Raw genomic sequence first — 13,734 nt, 5'->3', positions numbered from 1 at the left:
AGAGAGAGAGAGAGAGAGAGAGAGAGAGAGAGAGAGAGAGAGAGAGAGAGAGAGAGACGGTTACGGATGAAGGAGTAAGGGACCTTTGCCAACTGATGCACAAGTTCCACAACATCCCAAGAATACTGACACTGCAAAACGTACTGGGTGATGGCGTGCACGACGGTACAAGGTTCAGTTTGCCCAAAGAGATTGAAAGGAAGCGCACAGGAAGACAATAAATAAAATGTCCCGAATGCCCACCCCCCATGTCTACCTACAAACTAGTTTTCATAATTTGTCGGGGAAGCTGCTTTGTACTTCTTCTTTTTTTTAAACATACGCCGTACAAACAAACTATCGTCTGCTCACACTTGCTGCAAAAATGTGGTGACTGTTCGCCTGCATTTCAGTTTCTCTGACTAAATTGCAGGAAGAACCTTGAAGCTATTCTGTCATTGTGTGATCACATTGACCACATTCTAACAGTCAAAGATAAACCGTACATTCTATCAACTTCAAACACAAACATTACCAAAATGACACGCCAAATCCCTGTCGTCTGCAGCCAAGTGTTGTCCACAAATATGTAAATGATGTTCAGCTTTGATTGTGATTGGTCGGCTCATCGAAAGAGCTCACGTACAAATCGTAGAACCCATGGAACCTGCGACGATGAAGCTTGTCGTGTCAACTGTGTCTGTCTATTGACACAGAATGTATTTTTAATTCACGTGTAAATGATAAATGGTAAGAAGGAGGATGTGGGCAGTGTAGTCGGTGGAATCTTTCTGTGCCCTGCACGTTTTGACTCGAAGGGAACGAAAGATGTTTTGAAGTGTGTGTGTGTGTGTGTGTGTGTGTGTGTGTGTGTGTGTGTGGTGTGTGTGTGTGTGTGTTTGTGTGTGTTAGCGTGTATGTGTTTGGGTGGGGTGTGTGTAGGGGAAGGGGGGAGTAATACCCAGATTTAGTTACGTGGGAGGTTAACCGGCACACACTAAACAAAGCACTCTTCTTTCAGTACGTGACGTCCCTTATTCCACGGGGCTGCCTCCATTACTCACGTCTTCAATGCTTTGTGCTGTTTATCACAAAATATGAATGTATTCTAATATGGGTTGCTTTACATGCCAAAAGTATGCACTGATACGTAGAAGAATGTACAAACATCTATCAATATCAATTTTAGGATTCCAATCAAAAGAAAAAGGGGGATATGTGTGTGTTGTGTTGAGAACCTCAGACGCTGCTTGTTACAATCATGACCGCCGTTTATGTCGCTGCAGACACACTTGAAGCCAAACCCTAAGAATCTCTCACCGCATTCACACTGTCAGGAGATCTTACAGTCAGCTTCCTGCCAGATTTGGGTGTTTCTGCCTTCTTGTTGATGTTGTTGACTGATCCTGTGGCTTTAAATTTGTGAACCCAACGATAAATTTGGCTTTTCTGGGGATAATTGTTGAAGTGGAACTTCCTGCGATATTTCGCTTGCACTGTTTTGAATGATTTCGTCTCCAAATAAGTAGTGACACAAAATACTTTTTGCTCTTTTGTCCAAGGCATTTTTAATTTGTCTGATTGCTAATTATTCGTTGTTATGGTCTCCTCTTTGCAAATCTGAAAAATAAGAAAAATAACATAAACTATTGACAGAGTTATTAGCACTAACATGGGTTGCAAGTATTCTGGGACACCCTGTATGATAACAGTAATAACCATGTGCAATATAAACAAGAAAAAAATCATCAATCTTAAAGAACTGAGGCAGTGGAACACGCGTAATGCTGTTAAAATCTATGATTGCAGATAATACAAGATCGTGCTCTAACCTACTGGGTTCTATTTGTACAACATCTGCTGCTTCACAGCTGGAGAAACAAGGGGTGGAAATCGTGTGGAGATAATAATTACGTTTGTAGCTTTTCTGTTCATTTTCTAACTTGCAAAATGCGTTGTTTTGTCACAAATACATGCAGAACAGATGTCCATCGTGTCAAGATTAAAATCTGTATTTATGCTCACGGTTATAAAAAAAAAAAAACCACACACGTGAAAACAAAGCTCCCAATGACACTTCGTTGTTACGGCGAACAAACAGAGTAAAAATTATGTTGTTGATGTTTTGGTGTAGTTTTTTTTTTATATATATATATACTGTTCACATTCAGAAACGCATTAATTTTTAAATGAACACGAAACTGTGAATTAAACTTCACTACTACGACCACAACAATTGTACGAATACTATGTTTTTGTAATATGCTGTTCACACACTCAGAAACGCATTGAGCTAAGACGACATTTCACAAAATAATACAAACACAAATGCAGACCTGTTCATGCAGATTATTCGCGTTTCTTTTCTTGGGTAGTATACTTGTGGACAATGATTCGGCCGTACGTGTTTATATACACGAGTATTTCACGTATTGCTGATACCCTCGCTCTTATCTTCTGCACAGTTGTGAACGATTTACAGCCTACAGAAACTGAGAGAAGACTGTTATAGGATAATAATTCAAGATGAAGACTGCTACCGTTGTTTGTGTTTTTATCGTGTGCTTCTTAATCGGCGACGTACATTCAGGTATTTTCTGTCTGTCTGTCTGTCTGTCTGTGTCACTGTCGGTGTCACTGTCTGTCTGTCTGTCTGTGTCACTGTCTGTGTCACTGTCTGTCTCTCTGTCTGTGTCTGTCTGTCTGTGTGTGTCACTGTCTGTATCACTGTCTGTCTGTCTGTCTGTCTGTCTTTATCACTGTCTATGTTACAGTATATGTCACTCTCTGTGTCACTGTCACTGTCTGTGTCATTGTCTGTCTGTCTGTCTGTCTGCCTGTGTTTATACCAGTCTATGTCTCCGCGTGTGTCATTGTATGGCTGTGTCTCGGCGTGTGTATGTCTGCGCGCGTGTCTGTCCAACCGTATTTGTTTTAGACTGCACGTATCTGTCTCTTGGGACCCACACTTTCAAAAAGCAGATTTCCAGGCTCGGAAGTGAATAAGTAATTTCTACAAGATTTGGGAAAAAAATCTGAATTTTGAACCAAAAACTAAATGTGTGCATGTGTGTGCGTGTGTGCGTGTGTGTGAGGGAGAATGTCTGTGTCTGGCTGTCTAGCTTTGTCTCTGTCAGCCTGCCTGCGAGCCTGTCTGTCTGTCTATCTGTCTTTCTGCGAAAGTGCGCGTTTCCATCCCCCGTATTTGCATGTAAATGTACACACCCTGTAGTTATTGACCTTTGTTCTCGTGGAAACCACCATGTGAACCAGAGATCTGTATCTCTGTGTGAACCACAGGACATCAGTGTATCTCTGTGTGAACCACAGGACATCTGTATCTCTGTGTGAACCACAGGACATCTGTATCTCTGTGTGAACCACAGGACATCTGTATCTCTGTGTGAACCACAGGACATCAGTGTATCTCTGTGTGAACCACAGGACATCTGTATCTCTGTGTGAACCACAGGACATCAGTGTATCTCTGTGTGAACCACAGGACATCTGTATCTCTGTGTGAACCACAGGACATCTGTATCTCTGTGTGAACCACAGGACATCTGTATCTCTGTGTGAACAACAGGACATCTGTATCTCTGTGTGAACCACAGGACATCTGTCCAGACTTTGACAAGGAATAAGAGCATCTCTCCACAAAGACACATACCACACATATCGGTTCAAAGCACACTCTTCACGTGAAAATATCATCACTCTTAGATCTGGCCAAGCTTTCACGTGGAATAAGACGTACCATCCCACCACTTGGTCACATACCATCCCACCACTTGGTCACATACCATCCCTCCACTTGGTCACATACCATCCCACCCCTTGGTCACATACCATCCCACCACTTGGTCACATACCATCCCACCACTTGGTCACATACCATCCCACCACTTGGTCACATACCATCCCACCACTTGGTCACATACCATCCCACCACTTGGTCACATACCATCCCACCACTTGGTCACATACCATCCCACCACTTGGTCACATACCATCCCACCCCTTGGTCACATACCATCCCACCCCTTGGTCACATACCATCCCACCACTTGGTCACATACCATCCCACCACTTGGTCACATACCATCCCTCCACTTGGTCACATACCATCCCACCACTTGGTCACATACCATCCCTCCACTTGGTCACATACCATCCCTCCACTTGGTCACATACCATCCCTCCACTTGGTCACATACCATCCCACCACTTGGTCACATACCATCCCACCACTTGGTCACATACCATCCCTCCACTTGGTCACATACCATCCCACCACTTGGTCACATACCATCCCTCCACTTGGTCACATACCATCCCTCCACTTGGTCACATACCATCCCACCCCTTGGTCACATACCATCCCTCACTTGGTCACATACCATCACACCACTTGGTCACATACCAACACACCACTTGGTCACATACCATCACACCACTTGGTCACATACCATCACACCACTTGGTCACATACCATCCCACCCCTTGGTCACATACCATCACACCACTTGGTCACATACCATCCCACCACTTGGTCACATACCATCACACCACTTGGTCACATACCATCACACCACTTGGTCACATACCATCACACCACTTGGTCACATACCATCACACCACTTGGTCACATACCATCACACCACTTGGTCACATACCATCACACCACTTGGTCACATACCATCCCACCACTTGGTCACATACCATCCCACCACTTGGTCACATACCATCCCACCACTTGGTCACATACCATCACACCACTTGGTCACATACCATCACACCACTTGGTCACATACCATCACACCACTTGGTCACATACCATCACACCACTTGGTCACGTACCATCCCACCACTTGGTCACATACCATCCCACCACTTGGTCACATACCATCCCACCACTTGGTCACATACCATCCCTCCACTTGGTTACATACCATCCCACCACTTGGTCACATACCATCCCACCACTTGGTCACATACCATCCCACCACTTGGTCCCATACCATCCCACCACTTGGTCACGTACCATCCCACCACTTGGTCACATACCATCCCACCACTTGGTCACATACCATCCCACCACTTGGTCACGTACCATCCCACCACTTGGTCCCATACCATCCCACCACTTGGTCACATACCATCCCACCACTTGGTCACATACCATCCCACCACTTGGTCACGTACCATCCCACCACTTGGTCCCATACCATCACACCACTTGGTCACATACCATCCCACCACTTGGTCACATACCATCCCACCACTTGGTCACATACCATCCCACCACTTGGTCACATACCATCCCACCACTTGGTCCCATACCATCCCACCACTTGGTCACATACCATCCCACCACTTGGTCATATACCATCCCACCACTTGGTCACATACCATCCCACCACTTGGTCACATACCATCCCTCCACTTGGTCACATACCATCCCACCACTTGGTCACATACCATCCCACCACTTGGTCACATACCATTCCACCACTTGGTCACATACCAACACACCACTTGGTCACATACCATCACACCACTTGGTCACATACCATCACACCACTTGGTCACATACCATCACACCACTTGGTCACATACCATCACACCACTTGGTCACATACCATCACACCACTTGGTCACATACCATCACACCACTTGGTCACATACCATCACACCACTTGGTCACATACCATCCCACCACTTGGTCACATACCATCCCACCACTTGGTCCCATACCATCACACCACTTGGTCACATACCAACACACCACTTGGTCACATACCATCACACCACTTGGTCACATACCATCACACCACTTGGTCACATACCATCACACCACTTGGTCACATACCATCACACCACTTGGTCACATACCATCCCACCACTTGGTCCCATACCATCCCACCACTTGGTCACATACCATCCCACCACTTGGTCACATACAATCCCACCACTTGGTCACATACCATCCCACCACTTGGTCCCATACCATCACACCACTTGGTCACATACCAACACACCACTTGGTCACATACCATCACACCACTTGGTCACATACCATCACACCACTTGGTCACATACCATCCCACCACTTGGTCACATACCATCCCACCACTTGGTCACATACCATCCCACCACTTGGTCCCATACCATCCCACCACTTGGTCACATACCATCACACCACTTGGTCACATACCATCCCTCCACTTGGTCACATACCATCCCACCACTTGGTCACATACCATCCCTCCACTTGGTCACATACCATCCCACCACTTGGTCACATACCATCACACCACTTGGTCACATACCATCACACCACTTGGTCACATACCATCACACCACTTGGTCACATACCATCACACCACTTGGTCCCATACCATCACACCACTTGGTCACATACCATCCCACCACTTGGTCACATACCATCCCACCACTTGGTCACATACCATCCCACCACTTGGTCACATACCATCCCACCACTTGGTCCCATACCATCCCACCACTTGGTCACATACCATCCCACCACTTGGTCACATACCATCCCACCACTTGGTCACATACCATCCCACCACTTGGTCACATACCATCCCACCACTTGGTCACATACCCTGACATGACTGCTATCTGTGGTGATTCGGATTTGTTTTCGTGAATTAATTTCTTAAAAAGCTACCAGTGGCTTTCACAAAGATAATTCATTAAACAATTCCCCACCGGCACGGTTGGCCTAGTGGTAAGGCGTCCGCCCCGTGATCGGGAGGTCGTGGGTTCGAACCCCGGCCGGGTCATACCTAAGACTTTAAAATTGGCAATCTAGTGGCTGCTCCGCCTGGCGTCTGGCATTATGGGGTTAGTGCTAGGACTGGTTGGTCCGGTGTCAGAATAATGTGACTGGGTGAGACATGAAGCCTGTGCTGCGACTTCTGTCTTGTGTGTGGCGCACGTTATATGTCAAAGCAGCACCGCCCTGATATGGCTCTTCGTGGTCGGCTGGGCGTTAAGCAAACAAACAAACAAACAAGCAAACAAACAATTCTCACTGTACACAGAGAGCACAAAGGCGGTTCATTTTTGGTATGTGACCAAGTGGAGGGATGGTCCTTTTCCCTGTGCAAGCATGGTCAGATCTTAAGGATAAGGACAAGGATAAGATTCATATAGTCCTGTGACGTTACCCTCATGAATATTCGGGCTGCTTTCTCCCTGGAAAAAGCGAGCTGCCATCCAGCATACGGCGCTACCTTTTTTCCTGCATGGTGAGACGAAGTGTTTTTACGTGAAGGAATGTTGCTTTAACGGTTAACTGGCAACTGGCATTGTATTTCAGAGTGTCTGGACAGCATGGGCAACACCAAGACGGACGGGATGGGAACGTACCTCGGAGAAGATGGTTGCAACACATGTTTCTGTCGCGGCGACTTCTCTGTGTGCACCAAGATGATGTGCATACCGGGACACAAGAGGTGAGCACGGGCAACCCGTAACTAATAGTGCACGCAATTTGTTTTCATACGCTAACTGTTCAGAACATATTTCACGGGTCGATACTCCGCGCCCAGACGCCCAATAAGGATCTATTTGGCCACTTGAAACTAACTATGAGTGATACGGAAGTCGGATTGTCCACATTCACTGTTTGAGCTGCCTTAGCTTGATGACTTTTCTTGTTCTCCCGTTCACTGTGTCTTGAAAAGCGAAATCAAATAGCATTGACTTCCAGGGTGAACAACATAATTATGTTGGCACTAACTCCGAAAGGCATTGACCAATCACAAAAGGGCACTAACGACATTCAACAAACATGAATTCCCCAGAGTTCCCTCTGATTTGAAACAATTCAACGCTCCTTTGGATGCCTTTAATTTGGTGCGATGACACCTTCGGTTTATTATGGTAAGGGGAAGCAACCGGTTGCGGTTGGGCGTCGACAGAAACAATAAGGAACGATAGGCTTAATTGTGCTTTACTTTATCATTCCATTCCTGGCAAATTCGGGTCGTTTTCTCTTAGTAAACAGCTAGCAGCAACAAGAGTCGCGCTGAGCAGGTGTATGCCATTCTGATAAACATCGGTCCACGCTATCGCTCATGTCTGAGGGATAAATGAGACCCGAAGGGAAGGAACTCATTTTACCTGAGTTCAGGATGGGTGTATGCGTGCTACGGTGTGGTCAGCCACCTGCACTTCTGGCAAACCGACCGAAATCTTCCACGTGTCAAAGCGATAGGACATGCTTACTGTCTCTGAGTTGACCAGAAGCTCTCCCGACTTGGATTCGAAGCTGCAGCCCAAGGATCAAAAGTCCTGTGCTCACTCAACTGAGCTACCATGCCCCCATTGTTATTAGGTATGATTACCAATTCAGTGCCCCATATGGCCTTTTGACCAATCAGGACGGATTCTAGGTGACCCTCTAAATGTTATAACGTTCAGGCAGGGACCCTTTTTGTTTATCACGCTAAAAATTAACAAGACAAAGTAAAAATGTAATTCAACAATATCAGCGTGATTTATTCTAAAGAATGACACTTCAAATGCTGTCAGATAATACTCTCTTTATCTAAAAAATACCGAAAAGCGAGTTTTGTCGGTGGGTGCGTTACGGAACAGCAAGGCACCGCCCATCGTCTGAGTGTGCAATGCCGACCGCTCACTTGAAATCTAAATGATCAAAGTTCGCAAAAATGAAGTGAAAGTGCGTGACTCGCTTTACATCAATGTATATTTACGTCATTTCCCATCCGTCTGGAGTCGGTTCTAAATCTGTCGCTCTCTGTTCAACGAGAAAAAGCGAAGAAACCGAAACACATGTTCAACATGGTTTATCTTGTGAGATTGTTGTGCACGTCAAAGGCAGTTGATCTGTGAATATTCATCACGTCAGGTGTGTTACTCTGATTGACTGACTCAGGTCACGAGAATTCTTTGACTGACAGGCATAATCAGGTAATAAAACCGTTATTTCTAATATGCTGACTGTTAGCAAATGATAACAGACATGTCTCACAAACGATATCAGCATTCGCCCAAAAGGCTCATGCTTGATATTTTTTTTCTCGACATGTCTTGTTATCATTTGCAAACAGTCAGCATAATTATTAGAAATAACTCATAATATCAAGCTGGAAATGTTTGAATGGTTTGCACCTCTTTCGGCTCCTATGATGTATCCAACGAACAACACATAGTTTAAATTCAGATCAAGATTTTGTATGTTCGTGTTTTTTTTGTTTTTTTTTAAGATGCATGGGCTCAGATGGGCGGATTCACAGCAGCGGGGACTCTTTCAAGTCGGCGGACGGATGCAACACGTGTGGGTGTCGAGACGGCTTTATCATGTGTACCGAGAGGGCCTGTAAGTACCAAGTGCAGTTAGGTGTGTGTGTGTGTGTGTGTGTGTGTGTGTGTGTGTGTGTGTGCATGCGTGCGTTGATGCGTGCGTGTGTGTGTGTGTGTGTGTATGTGTGTGTGTGCGTGCATGCGTGCGTGCGTGCGTGTGTGTGCGTGTGGGCGTGCGTGCGTATATGTGTGTTGTGTGTGTTTGTGTGTGCACGGTTTGTGTGTGTGTGTGTGTGTGCACGGTTTGTGTGTGTGTGCGTGCGTGCGTGCGTGCATGCGTGCGTGCGTGCGTGCGTGCGTGCGTGTGCGTGCGTGCGGGCGTGCGTATGCGTATGTGTGTGTGCGTATGTGTGTGTGTGTGTGTGTGTGTGCACGGTTTGTGTGTGTGTGCGTGCGCACGGTTTGTGTGTGTGTGCGTGCGTGTATGCGTGCTGGCGTGCGTGCTCGGGTGTGCGTGCTGGCGTGCGTGCTCGGGTGTGCGTGCTTGCGTGCGTATGCGTATGTGTGTGTTGTGTGTGTGTGTGTGTGTGTGTGTGTGTGTGTGTGTGTGTGTGTGAGTGTGTGTGTGTGTGTGTGTGTGTGTGTGTGTGTGTGTGTGTGTGTGTGTGTGTGTGTGTGTGTGTGTGAGTGTTGCTCTGTTTGGTCTGTCTGTCTGTCTGCTGTCTATTTCAGTATGCACATGTCTGTTTGTATTTTTGTTTTTCTCTGTGATGTTGAGTTTTAAGTCCCCTGTCTTGTCCGCCTTTCTGTCTCCACGTGATGAATATTCCTCATTGTTGTTCAACAGGCCTCAACGGTTGTCTGGACTCTACGAGTGGTACATTCCACCAAGTGGGCGAGTCTTTCCCTTCCTCTGATGGCTGCAACACCTGTGTCTGTTCCACGGGAAATCAGATCTCCTGCACTGAGATGGCCTGTCTGGCTGGCTGAAATGACGCACCTTCCACGACGCATTGAAACCTCTGTTTAACGACCCTCCCTCTATTGTACGACTGTGTTTGATTTTAAAGTCTGCCAATGAATTTGGAAGTAGCCTAGCCATTCGCTCTTTGCTTTCCAACTAATATTGACTCCATCTACATGAAGCTTGTATTTTCGCAGACATTCTCTTTAGGCCAAAAAAAAAAAAGCAAAATAGCGTAAAAATATGGTTTTTTGGCAAAAAAAAATCCCGACCTACCGACCCTATTTTTTTGGCCTATGTTACCGTAAACAGACCTCTTTTTTTTGGCCTTAAAGAAATCTTTCATTTTAAGACCGTATTTTGACAGCCCTTGTCTTGTACTCAAAGTCTGTCAATTTACCTTAATGTCCAAACTTCCTCTACTTTATGACCGTATCAGTTTTCTCACACGTTCTTCTCTAAAAAATCCTAGGTTCCTCTATTTTAAGAAACTCCTATTTTTAGACTCCCTCTATTCTAAAACTGTATTTTCACAGACTTTCTATCTTATTCCTAGTCTCCTCCGAAAACGGCGTATGGCTGCCTAAATGGCGGGGTAAAAAACGGTCATACACGTAAAATTCCACTCGTGCAAAAAACACGAGTGTACGTGGGAGTTTCAGCCCACCAACGCAGAAGAAGAAGAAGAATTCCTAGTCTGTCTGAAAATGTTTCCCTAAATGAATTAAACCGTATTTGTGCATAATCCTTTCTGAGAGTCGACTGACTGATCAACTTACCTCTATTTGACGACTCCTTCTTCTATACAAGAGCGTAATTTCGTACACCTCTAGCTCTGGCTGAAAGTCCTTAAATCAACCTCTGAATTAAGATTTCTCTTCTTTAAGAGCGTAATTGAATACTCAGACTTTCTTTTAAACAGTAAAAAAAAATAAAAAATCTAGGCCCTATCAGTTTATATCTATTTTTAGCTTCCCTCTCATTCACGATCGACCGTATTCGCTTTTACCTCGTCCTCTCAACGTGTGTATATTTATCGGTGCTTTGACGCTCAGCCTCTCTTTTCGGATTAGATTCTCTAAGATTTCAACGGGTCGTAGAAAGAGGGATCACTGCAGCAGTGAAAGACGTCGCACAATTGCAAGAATATGTTTGCCATTCTAATAAAAACTGTTCGTGATTTATTTATCTTGTTGTTTTAAGTATGAAACGTTTTTCAGTCTTTGTGCGGTAGATTGGTTGAGTGCACGTGATATGTCTGTCTAACTGTCTGTCTGTCCGTGTGTGTCTGTGTGTGTGTGTGTGTGTGTGTCTCTCTCTCTCTCTCTCTCTCTGTGAGTGTCGACTCGGAAAGCGCCAAAAAAAATGTCTGTGAGTGTTAACGGATGTGTAGCTGATTTGAGCAACTTTACTCCCAAATGAAAGGTATAACTATGTCAATGTAATTTTGTAATGTTTGAGTTCTCCTCATGTTTGTTTGTTTGCTTAACGCCCAGCCGACCACGAGGAGCCATATCAGGGCGGTGCTGCTTTGACATATAACGTGCGCCACACACAAGACAGAAGTCGCAGCACAGGCTTCATGTCTCACCCAGTCACATTATTCTGACACCGGACCAACCAGTCCTAGCACTAACCCCATAATGCCAGACGCCAGGCGGAGCAGCCACTAGAATGCCAATTTTAAAGTCTTAGGTATGACCCGGCCGGGGTTCGAACCCACGACCTCCCGATCACGGGGCGGACGCCTTACCACTAGGCCAACCGTGCCGGTCCAGTTCTCCTTATGTAATTCCTTAAATGCACATTGTGTTGCATTCCATACAATATATTTCTGCATTTTATATTATGGAATTTTGATTTGTTATGTCCGTCTGTCTTTATGTGTTGTATTTATAAAGGACAAGTTGGAAGAATAGGCTTTGCCTAAAACCTTTATCCTTTTGAAATAAAGGTCTGAGTCTGAGTCTCTCTCTCTTTTGAATCTTAATCCTTGTAAAATAAAGTTCAATTCTATTCTCTTTGTTCGATTTTCCTCACGCACATGTACACACACGGGATTCTGTGTGATGCTGACGTGCGTATGTCTGTCTGTCTGTCTGTCTGTCTGCCTGCCTGTCTGTCTGTCTGTCTGTCTGCGCACGGTTTTCTATTTTGTGTCCATCGCCAACAAGTTGCACGACTAAAAACAGTACACGTATGCTTGTGTTTGTGAAAATGAGTTGCGGTGGTTTTCGGCTAGCAAACGCTGTTGCCTCAGTACTGGGAAATATGACTAGTGTGAGCGAAGTTCACACTGAGTATGAACAGAACGCAGTTCGCAGAGAGAGAAAAAACGTCTTCCTTTCTCAGTGAAGCGCTGTGCACGGAAGAAGAAACACGCGATAGGTAAGTGTGTGTGTGGTCTGCCTTGGTGTTTGATTTTTGCTTTGAATCTTGCTTTCAATTACATTTTGCTTTGCTCGGTTATATGTGCTTAGCGTGTGTGTGTGTGTGTGTGTGTTAGTGTACGGCGTATGAGCACTGGATTTTAATTTAACTGACAACACAAAGAAGCGACTTTTGTCTTGAAATGTGTCCTTTTTATATTTAGTCAAGTTTTGACTAAATATTTTAACATCGAGGGGGAATCGAAACGAGGGTCGTGGTGTATGTGCGTGTGTCTGTGTGTCTGTGTGTGTGTGTAGAGCGATTCAGACTAAACTACTGGACCGATCTTTATGAAATTTGACATGAGAGTTCCTGGGTATGAAATCCCCGAACGTTTTTTTCATTTTTTTGATAAATGTCTTTGATGACGTCATATCCGGCTTTTCGTGAAAGTTGAGGCGGCACTGTCACGCCCTCATTTTTCAACCAAATTGGTTCAAATTTTGGTCAAGTAATCTTCGACGAAGCCCGGACTTCGGTATTGCATTTCAGCTTGGTGGCTTAAAAATTAATTAATGACTTTGGTCATTAAAAATCTGAAAATTGTAAAAAAAATTAAAAATTTATAAAACGATCCAAATTTACGTTTATCTTATTCTCCATCATTTGCTGATTCCAAAAACATATAAATATGTTATATTCGGATTAAAAACAAGCTCTGAAAATTAAATATATAAAAATTATTATCAAATTTATTTTTTCGAAATCAATTTAAAAACACTTTCATCTTATTCCTTGTTGGTTCCTGATTCCAAAAACATATAGATATAATATGTTTGGATTAAAAACACGCTCAGAAAGTTAAAACGAAGAGAGGTACAGAAAAGCGTGCTATCCTTCTCAGCGCAACGAATACCCCGCTCTTCTTGTCAATTCCACGGGCACTGCCTTTGCCACGGGCGGTGGAGTGACGATGCTACGAGTATACGGTCTTGCTGCGTTGCGTTGCGTTCAGTTTCATTCTGTGAGTTCGACAGCTACTTGACTAAATATTGTATTTTCGCTTTACGCGACTTGTTACATTATTTTAGTCAAGTTTTGACTAAATGTTTTAACGT

At 44.7% G+C, this 13,734-nt stretch overlaps 1 protein-coding gene across 1 annotated transcript; it reads left to right on the top strand.

Moving 5' to 3' along the window:
* Positions 1–2,405: 2,405 nt before the first annotated feature.
* Positions 2,406–11,430, top strand: LOC138966179 (U-reduvitoxin-Pr21-like). The gene is made up of 4 exons (XM_070338310.1): positions 2,406–2,569; positions 7,331–7,466; positions 9,246–9,358; positions 10,130–11,430. The coding sequence occupies exons 1-4, from the start codon at positions 2,506–2,508 to the stop codon at positions 10,270–10,272; spliced, it is 456 nt and encodes a 151-aa protein (XP_070194411.1). The 5' UTR covers positions 2,406–2,505; the 3' UTR covers positions 10,273–11,430.
* Positions 11,431–13,734: the final 2,304 nt, after the last annotated feature.

This window comes from Littorina saxatilis, linkage group LG5, assembly GCF_037325665.1.
Source record: "Littorina saxatilis isolate snail1 linkage group LG5, US_GU_Lsax_2.0, whole genome shotgun sequence".
Taxonomy (NCBI): Eukaryota; Metazoa; Mollusca; class Gastropoda; order Littorinimorpha; family Littorinidae; genus Littorina; species Littorina saxatilis.
This window is presented reverse-complemented; position numbering and strand designations above follow the sequence as displayed.